The 10531-nt window shown below is 32.8% G+C and overlaps 1 protein-coding gene across 1 annotated transcript; it reads left to right on the top strand.

Annotated features, from left to right (window-relative positions):
• Positions 1-4840: 4840 nt before the first annotated feature.
• On the top strand, positions 4841-10177 carry LOC134282954 (uncharacterized). Its single transcript, XM_062765381.1, has 7 exons — positions 4841-4970; positions 5247-5627; positions 5754-6017; positions 6138-7228; positions 7577-7601; positions 9494-9719; positions 9987-10177. Exons 1-7 carry the CDS (start codon positions 4866-4868, stop codon positions 10175-10177), a joined length of 2283 nt encoding a protein of 760 aa, XP_062621365.1. The 5' UTR covers positions 4841-4865.
• Positions 10178-10531: the final 354 nt, after the last annotated feature.

The following is a 10531-nucleotide window of genomic DNA, read 5'->3' as shown; positions in this document are numbered from 1 at the left end:
GCCGTGTATCCATAAATACTACATATGCATGGGGTTCAAAACTCTCCGTTGATTCGATATGTAAGAGCATGCTTTACTTAAGAACACTTTTTTAAGACACAAGCCATCGATTACCAATTTGATGAACAAAAAGTTCAAAAGTCTCGTTATAGTCATCCTTTTGCAGGTTCTGTGGTCAATACAATTATCTTGACAGCAAATACAATCTATTAAGTCAAATGGTGATGGACATTGTCTTATACTTGTTCGTCTATTATTTACAATTGAATTATCTACGGATTTTCCCATACTTTCTCGATCATGACAAGGAGCACACGGTGGGTGTGACTGGTCGGCAGGGGATGCTCACTAATCCATGGCACCTAATCCCGACTCTTATGTCTTAGAGGCCAGTGTTTGCTCTGCTTCGAATTGTTTTGTTTGTGATGACTTTTGAGCTTAAAAAACTGTTCGATTTCTCAATATATTTCATGAAAATGTTTATAAATCATTCAATCTAAGTTCTCTATAAAGTACTTGGTATCTTTGTGATGTCTCTTTTCCAAGAGTCCATAGTTGCAACATCTCATTTAACATCTAATTCAAGGACAGACTTTTATTTCGAAGTACCAATTGTCCAAACATGGTATCCTTAGGGAGATAGTGGGTCAAGGACCAATTTCTCCTCTTCTTGAAATCAAGACATCAAATCATTAGTACATGTTCCGCCTCAAACGAAGGGTTTTTGCTGCTACTAATTCACTTGGTACGCACCAAGCACATGCTTCATGGTTGGATGACACTGCCATTGTGTGCATAATTATTGAGCAAGTCATTACCAATGATAGGACACATGGCAAGGTCACCATCAATCAAATTTGAACCTGGTGTGCAAAACGGTAAACAAAATTAATTACATAAATTGGTATAGAGGTAAGATCTCTTCCTCTTCCCTTCTTTCAGAATCATTCAGCTATTGCTAAATTTAAAAAAAAAAATAAATAAAATCAGAATCAAAAGCTTAACTAAAACTAAAGATAATGTTACAGGTATATTCACAAATAAAAGTGAATGGTATTGGGCAGCAGGCAAAATGAAATTACCAATTACCATGTACATTTAAGAAAAAAACAACAATGTTAAAAAGATCTTTTGGGAAAAAACTTACTTGATAACCTCTCATTTCCCAGTGAACGTTTAGCATTGTTATCACTTATTTTATGTTTGAGACGAATTGATTCTGAGTAAAACGTATTCATAACACGAACGGACCTCCGTATTGTTATGTTGTGACGCGCAATGACCTAGAAGTTGCTTGGTCTTGAAAGTTCACCTTGCTCCAACATCTAAATATTTACAATGATGTTCAGCGATTTATCGAAATGCCGACCTAATGGCCACAGAGAGTTTTAAAGGATTTGAATAAATTTGTATAAATTCAAAAATATATTTGCTAAACATGCTAAAGACAGGACGTAATTGATACCCATGGAAATTCCCACAGGTTGTTTGAAGGCCAGCATGCATCCAAAAAAACTACATGGATATTGACAATCAGAAACTCGAGTCTTTCTAATATCAGTTAAGTTATCAAAGGAATAATGACAAGGTCCATGTAAGTAAATTTTATTTAAATACAACTGTCTTTGAAGTCAAAACTCTGGATTTTATTCCATCATGGGGAATAGTTGTATATGGAGATAATAATAGTAGATTTTGATGTAATTGATTTTGATAAAAATTTTGTGATTTTAGATTTTCTATAAGTTCCTTGGTATTTTTAATGAGAATAATAAAGAAGATTGACGATGAAAAAACAGAAGCAGTACGTTTGTCACAGTTAAGCTGTAAGTTGGCTCTAATTTTTTATGGTAAAGAAAACATTTAAATATATAAAATATGGCAAAACTTGTGTTGTCTTTTATTTTTGGATATTCCATGTCAAAAAATGGTTTTGTTTATTTATATATTGGCTTAAAATACTTTTCATACTTTTTTTCACAAAAACATATTTGATTCAATTCTTTATGACATTTACATATTCACAAATACACTGAACCAAACGTCTAAATGTTCACCTAACATTTTTGAAGTTTTAATGTACAAATGCATACAATAAATAATTTCTTTAATTCGCGGTAAATGATGCATATTTCAATTTCATTTTGCGTAAATTTCATGTCATAATCTTAAGCAAAGTGTCAAGGACATGATGTACCAAAATTAAAAATTTACATAAAACAAATTTAAGACCACCACTCGCTCTAATAACTGCAAGACATCCTTTCTCATGGATATCATGTAACCAGAAAAGGTGTAGGGTGGTTTCGCGCCGATTACGTGTTCGCGCCGAGTGGTATTGCGCCGAGTGGTTTCGCCCCATTTAATCTACAGGTAGGATATGGGAAGTATACAGAATGGCTTCCCCCCGATTACCTGTAATTATAACTTAGTAGTTTGTAATTAATTAACCCCAAGCGTTTATCTCGTGTTATCAATATGTCGGATAATTATCCCATTTTGTATTAATAACTTATAGTGAGGCCATTTTAGCCAAATTATGACTATTTGAACAAATTTGATCGTCTTATTTGGAATAATTTAGAACTGGATAATAAAATAAATAAATAATGTGTATAAATTTATTACATATATAACCTTATAAGAATACTGATATAAAGGATATTATAGGAAATTATACCTGGCATTGGAATCTTTTTGATCAACAATATAATAATTTCCAATTTATATGCTATATCATAATTTTAATTTTGTTAATTTTCATTATAGCGGTATTTTAAGTGATACAGCGGCGAGAACCACCCGCATTCCCAGAAAAGGAGATTGACCTATCTGCTGCCACACCTACTGCAGCGATCTTTGTATACCATTGATAATGTGTGGATTGGGGGTGACATTACTTATAAAAATCCCAAATGTGTTCAATGGGATTCAGATCCGGAATTTGGCAGTGCATCATCAGACAGATGCCTTCTGGTCAATATCCTTTGGCGTTTAGCAGGTACATAGGCCTATAGTGCTTTAAGGCTAATTATGACTGTGTCCGGTGATATAACACTGTCACAAACACCTATTTCCTATCATTTTCTTAGCATTGAAGTTGTGATTTGATGTAACAATCTTTTAAACTTGTTATGGCGCAAAACCTTGGCCTCAAACGAAAATCCAGATCACTTCCGGTTTGGTTAAATTTTTCCAAAGCTTTCAAATTGTGATAAGATGGCAGTGAAAATTAGGCACGACCTATAGAAAAATGTGTTGAAATGTGTTTTTTCTACAGGTTAATTTTTAAAAGTAATATTAAGGAAAAATAAACACTAAAAATTAAAGTGAGTAAAACGTAGTGCGAGGATGATTCAGGTATCAACATTCCAATGGCCCTTCCTCCTTCCTCTGTGGTCATTTTGCCATTTGTTGTTGTTGCTGTTGTTGTTATCGTCTTCCTTGGAAGACGTTATTATATAGTTGAAGTTTTTACAGTCTTCGGACTATGCACTTTATCTGTTTTGCGATTGGTAGAAATTGCATGATGAAAAAAATTTCAATTATTTCATTAGTTGAAATGCTGTTCAAGGCAAGGGAGATGACTTTCTGATGATCTTATTTTCGTACGACTTAAGAATTTTGCAAGATTTTCAATCTTAAACAAGTGACCAAAAAGAATAACAAAATCAGCAGTTATTAATTCTTAACAACATGATTTTTTTATAGCTAGAACTAAAAATTTCTATTTAATTTCATTGTAAATAAAATTTGATTTTTATATCTTGCAGGCTTTACAATTTGTTACTACTTTTTATCTTTTTTTTATTGATGAAGGTAACGGATTCAGCTGAAGCTCTCGGCCATGCAGTCATAGTTCACGGAGATGACCGAGCGACAACCGTGGTAGGGCTAATGCCAGTAAAAAGCTAATGTAGAAATACAAAATCAAAATAACTATACGGCCTGATAGGTGTAGATCAATTTACTGTTAAAGGTTGTTGCTAAAGACGGTTAGCTTTTTTAAAAAGCTCTACTTGTTGTTGTTATTGTTGAACCAGTTTTTGAAAATAATAATGGTCAAAAAAATATGCTGATTACACAATACACGAGCGGCAAAATACAGATTTATTGTTTATATGCTTCATCACGGTACATTGGTTTTCATCGGTGATAATTTATTTCCTTTCAACAATTGTTGAGAAGACTCATTGGTTATAATTATTTGAAAATATCGTACCATTATATCAAGTAGTTTTTAAATAAATACATAACATCTCTAAAGATTTTTTTTTGTTATTTCTTGTTTGTTGTAGCCACTCTTCTCTCAGGTTGTTGCACTTATATCTAAACGGAATATACAATATTCTTCCAAGAAATCTGTAGTTGAACAAATATTTATTTCTTTTTTTAAACAATGTTAACGTTCTTAACATGTAAAAGACTTTGTTTTGTTTTTAGTATAAAATGTATGCTCAGTATTACATTTCCCTTCTGTAATCTAATCCATTCTACCACGCACCGACTGCGTCGGGAAACAAGGTTTAAACAATGCCACAATGTAACAATTGCATTAAAACATTTTAAATTTTAAAACTGTCTGAGAGCTCTTTAAAGAAGAACAATGACATATTATAAAATTAGGGAGGATTATAATATCGATGTTTCAGATCGATCCTTATTTATTCAGGAAATATATCATTACAGTCCAGGAAAATGAATCTGCAATCCTCATGAATTGTGCAGTATTTTAAAGAAGATTGAATTTGTTGACAGATATATTGAATTCATCATCATAGGAAAAAAATGTCCTAAAAGTTGCTTATTTGATGATGTTATTATAATATTTCTCTTCTTGTGGTGTGACATCGTTGAACATTATAATGTTTATCAGAGTTTCTGCATTGTTTCTTTTTGTTCTAATGAGGCTGACCACTTTCTCCTATGGACATTTGGTGAAAATGGGTGAACAACACAGAAGCAGCGAGGTATGTATCGATCAATTGATAATTTTTATTATCATGTTATTCTAAGAAAAAATGAATCTTAAAAAATAATAACCGCCCAAATATATATGGTTTTTCTTTTTGACAAATTGCAAAAATGAGCATCTTAATTTTAAAAAAGGGTTTTGACTAAGACATTTTGTGGTAAAAATGCCTTAGTTAAATATTTATTAAAATTAAATTAACGATTTCAACGAATTTACGTGTAAGCTATTACATATTTAACCATTCATAGGTAGTATATTTTCTATTTTGCAGACGGATGCGTCGTCAGAACACATGCCAGAGAAATCACTCAAAACTTCAACCACTTCACAATATCCTGGACAATTGTTCCCGACTACACCTCTAAGAAACAATCTATCGACAAATCCATTTTCAGTGCTTCAAACAACAGTTCCTAACCCACAAATGAATTCATCTAAAACTACTTCTAAATATCGTTTGTATTGTTCCCATAGTCAGCTATTCTACAAAGATACCTGCACTGAAAGACCTACAAAAGCTTTTCCTATCAGAACATCAAATACACCAATAGAACCTAGCAAAGAAGAAATTCCCTATCCAGATGATAGATTTTCTATTAATAAAAACTTTTCAGAGGACCTAGAAGAGATGCATGTTTTCGATTATTATAGGGTAAATATATGTTTTGTCTCAAGATTGGAAACTATATTTAAATGATAATGTATGCACAATTTTTGTGAAAAGGGAGATGAAAAGGAAAAAAATATGACTCAAATAATATTCTTTCTTTCCTTTTAGAATGTGTTCCGAAGAGTGACGTGCCTAGACGGCTTTCAGTATAAGGATGGGTATTGCGTTTATGCAGATATCAATTCCACTTTGAATGTGAAAGCTACAATTATCATTAACCGCGATCCTTTGACTGGAAGAAGAAAAGAATATTCGAGAAAATCTTTATTTAGAATAGCTCAATTACTTTACAAAACATTTTTCGTGTTTAAACTTTCTCGGATTCTTCAAATTGATATTTATCAAAATGTATTTAACTCGTCCGAGTTAAAGGTAATTGTTTCAATTCGTATTTCTTCAAAACTTAATTTGAAAGAATATGTTTTAAAACTTATTTCACTTTTTCATAACCGAACTTTGCTCTCTCTTAGTACCCCTTACAATTTTTTTAAGAGAAGTCAGTCTCGAATGGAATATCGTTTTCGCTTTGGTAGTGATAATCTGGATAAAGGTAGGTTCACACGGGTGAAACATTTCTGGATTTCTTCACGAAATATGGGAACAGATCTTGTCTATCCATTCTCGAAAATATTATTTTGTCCGATGATTCGACTTGGCAAGAATGAGACATTCATTAACAATATATCTCAACTTTGTCTACGTGAGTTCAATGTGTGTTTTGATTCTATTCAGTATTATATTTCTGAGTATATTCAAGTATGCAAAGATGATTATCTATCATTGTTGGATAGTACAAAATTGGTAAAAGCAGTACTACCTCCATACAATTACAGACCTGAAGGTTATTTATCTCTGGCAATTTCGTGTCTATCGGCATTTTGTCTTTTAATCACTCTTGCAATTTATACCATTTGTCCAGAATTACGAACTTTGTCCGGCAAATGTAACATGTTTCTGTGTTTGTCGTTGATGATTGCTCAGATTATTTTCGGGTTTGGCATGCCACTCAACGAGTTTCCTTTGCTGTGTAAAATCTTAGGGTTTTTTATTCATTACTTTTGGTTAGTAAGTTTCTTCTGGATGAGTGCGTGTTCAGTGCAAATGTTTCTTTTGTTTGGACGTTTGAACATAAATAACATGATTAGCAATTCAAAGAGGCTTTTAAAATATTGTTTGTATGCTTATGGAACTCCCATCCTCTTGACCGGAACAAATATAGTGTATTCTACTCTGTCATCAAAGGGAGAAAATTTTGGGTATGGTTTGGATGTCTGTTATATAACATACCCAATCATGATTTTGGTCACGTTTGCTGTACCAGTGTTTCTTATCATATTTTCAAATATACTTACATTCGTTGTCGTCTGCTGTCGAATCAATCATCATCAGAAAATTGATGCTGTGCAAAAACGGTACTCTAGAAGCAAAGTCCTGGCTAAGTTATCGTTCTTAATAGGAAGTCCATGGATCATAGCTTTTGTCAATTACTGGATAAGAGATAAAATCCTAGAGTATATTTTCTTGGCTTTAAGTGGTTCTCAAGGTCTATTCATAATGATTTCTTTTGTTTGCACACGACGTGTGTTTGATTTATTGCGCGAAAAACTAAGTGCAAGAAAAAACATCAAAACAAAAACGTTTCAACAATATTGTAAGCAATATCATTAGAGCTGTCTCTGCATTTTAGAATAATCTTTTTAAAAAAGACTTTTTAAAATTAAAAGTTTCTATTGGACTTTACAGGTAAATGTACCTGTATTAATTTTGCTATTGTTCAATTGTTCATATTGTTAAAGGCATATGTGCCATTTTTATTTATTTATTTTTTTTTGTTTTTTAAATCGATTTGTCTGATTTTTTTTATTTATTATTTTTGTTTAGATCAATAAATCTAAATAATGATATACTTGAAAACTTTTTGTTTATTGTAGAAATGACATCTTCAGCAGTATGCTCGTATAAACATATTTGATTTGTTAGATCAGATATTTTAAATCTTCTTTTATGACAATAGGTTTTTTTTTTAATTAAACATCTGTTTGTGGACGACTATTAAATATCTGCGGACTACATTAAAGACAATATGTTGGGGTTTCTTTGAAACCAGTTATCTCCGTTTTGCTGTATCTATTTCAAATAATATACATGTAATAATTTACATAAATCATTTTACGTTAAATAATTGTTAAATACCAAAAATTATTTATAGATCAGAATAAAAAGAATGTCAAGTCATATCAATTCATTTTCGGAGGTCTGACAATGTATTTTATGTCCTCTTCACGTATTTGTGTTGTATATTATTTTTCAAGATACATGTAAATCACTGTTCATTATTTTCAACTTTAACATTAAAGAGTTTTGATACTAAACATGAAGTGAAGTGTTTCTAATAAGTAGAACTTTGTCAAATCACTTTGTTTCCTGGTACTCTTGGTAAATTAAATAGCACTGTTTTATTGTGCACCTTAATTCAATTAATTGCATTACTGTGCAAATTCCTTATACATGTATTGTTTTACTAAGCAAATTCCGTAATTATCTGTTGTTAGAAAGTGGTCGTGATCAGAAGGTCGTAAGATCAAATACCAAAGAGACCAAAGTAACGGAACGATAAAAAAGAATAAGATGTAACTACCCTTACTGATGTTGCAATGTATCCATAAATACTGCATATGGGGTTTATGTCTCTCCGTTCATTCGATATGCAAGAATATGCTTTACTTATGAACAATATATTTAAGGACACAATGAAGGATATATAGATAACGAAAAGTATTCAATATCAAAGTCCATAAAACAATACAAAATAGGAGCAGAGCAAACACGGACCTCTAAAACATCAGAGGTGAGATCAGGTATCATGGAGGAGTGAGCATCCCCTGCTGACCGGTCACACCCGCCGTGTGCTCCTTGTCATCATTTCGCAAGTACTGTGGTCAATACAATTACCTTGACAGGAAGTACAATCTATGAAGTCAAATGATGATGGACATTTTTTCATACTTGTTCGGCTATTATTCACATCTGAATTGTCTACGGATTTTCCATAATTTCCCGATCATGACAAGGAGCATACAGCGGGTGTGACTGGTCGGCGGGGAATGTTCACTCGTCCATGGCACAATTCCCATTTTTTTATTTTTTAAATCTGGGTTCGAGTCACCTTTTCCCTATTTTTCTATTCTAATATGCACTATATGTTATCAATAATGTAACTCTTTTTTCTCTACAAGCTGTTTTTAAATATATCGTTTTCGACTGATACATAATTATGGAAAATCAATGGAATTTATTTCACTCATGAGACAGGATTTTTGATATTTCAAATATCAAAAAATCCTGTCCCATTCTTGAAATCAATTCTGTATTCAACTATAAAGCATTGTCTTTTTGTTGTCGTCATATGTTTCCGATAGTCTATTTTCGTCGCGCGAATTTTCCCTAAAATGACGTCATATATCTAATCACTAAGGACAACTGACGTAGGGAATCTCGCAAAATCAATATAAGCAAAAGATCAAAATTATGCTGTGTGCAAAGGAAAATTTCATAAAAACAATGCAATAACTGATAAAAATGCTCATTTTTCTTATTACCATAATTTGTACTTTTCAAAATCGCCTGAAAACCCTTTTGATTCGCACTGCGTCTAAAGAAGCCCATCATCTGATAAAATACACTTCCGGTGACGTATTTTGGTATTTAAATTAATCATGTGACTATTAGTTTTTCTATGTATGGAAGCTCTAAAACGTCATAAAATTAGCTGATTCGTGTGAATAACGTCATTTAAGGCAGTAACAAATAAAAGAAAATGATGTTATTTCCCTTCTGCACTTGTCAAGGCGTATCAGGCTGTGAAACAGAATGGAGTTCCTGTATATAGGGCAGCCAAGGAATATGTTGTTCTATTAACAACTCTTAGAGACTGTGTTGACAATAGGGTTGACATTGACTGTATTAAAACTGGTCCAGAACCACTTCTGTCTCAATTTGAGGAGGCCAAACTTGTAAATCATTTGAAAGAATTAGCTTCTGTTCGTTATGGCTACACAAGGGCAGAAGTACTCGGTATGGCAACAGATTATTCCATTCACCTTTGAAAGAAACACATTAATAAAAAATCTTTAAGCATGCAGTGGTTTTACAGTTTTATGGGAAGATGGCCAGAATTAAGGGTTGTTAAACCATCAAGTTTGTCGGAATTAAGGGCCAGATGTGCGTCAGGAACTTCAATAAAATCATATTTCCGCGAACTCGAATCAATTCTTGACAAATACAACTTAAAGAACAAGCCCCATTTGATATATAAAATCGATGAAAAGGGAATGAATACAGAGTTTAAGCCCCCTAATATCGTAGCAGGAAGAGGATATCATCCTCAAGCAGATATGCCAGAAAAGAGTAAAACAATTACAGTAATTGGTGCTGAGTATGCACTAGGAAATCAAATCCCACCATACTTTGTTTTTCCAGGTCAGCGGATGATGCCGGAACTTATGAAAGGGAAATCTGTTGGTGCTGACTGAACAATGACACCTAGTGGGTGGTCAAATTCTGAAGTTTTTCGTTCATATATGAAAAATCACTTTCTAAAGTATGTTCAGGGTCGGGATCAGTCCGACACTATACTTGCCCTTTATGACGGCCATAGAAGTCATTTCATTAGATATTATAGATTGGGCTAAGAATAATAACCTTATTATGTTCCCCAAACGGAGTTTGGGAACATATTGTTTTTACTCTGTTTCTTATTATTATGTCGCCCCGAACGAAGTCGGGGACGACATATTGATATTGTACGCATGTTTTTTTTATCCAGGCTGTTTCTCGGAGATGGCTGGGACAATCTTCCTGAAACTTTCCTTAAAGGAAGATCACTG

This window comes from Saccostrea cucullata, unplaced genomic scaffold, assembly GCF_032062105.1.
Source record: "Saccostrea cucullata isolate Sc308-1 unplaced genomic scaffold, CSIRO_AGI_Scuc_v1 ctg23888, whole genome shotgun sequence".
Taxonomy (NCBI): Eukaryota; Metazoa; Mollusca; class Bivalvia; order Ostreida; family Ostreidae; genus Saccostrea; species Saccostrea cuccullata.
Note: the sequence above shows the minus strand (reverse complement) of the source record. Positions and strands in the feature narration are given on the sequence as shown.

Excerpts from the sequence above, each read along its gene's own strand:
- LOC134282954 (XM_062765381.1), top strand. The coding sequence starts at position 4,866 with ATGTTTATCAGAGTTTCTGCATTGTTTCTTTTTGTTCTAATGAGGCTG. Across the intron at positions 6,018-6,137 it reads TTAACTCGTCCGAGTTAAAG|AGAAGTCAGTCTCGAATGGA; the intron begins GTAATTGTTTCA and ends AATTTTTTTAAG. Across the intron at positions 7,602-9,493 it reads ACATCTTCAGCAGTATGCTC|GCGTATCAGGCTGTGAAACA; the intron begins GTATAAACATAT and ends GCACTTGTCAAG.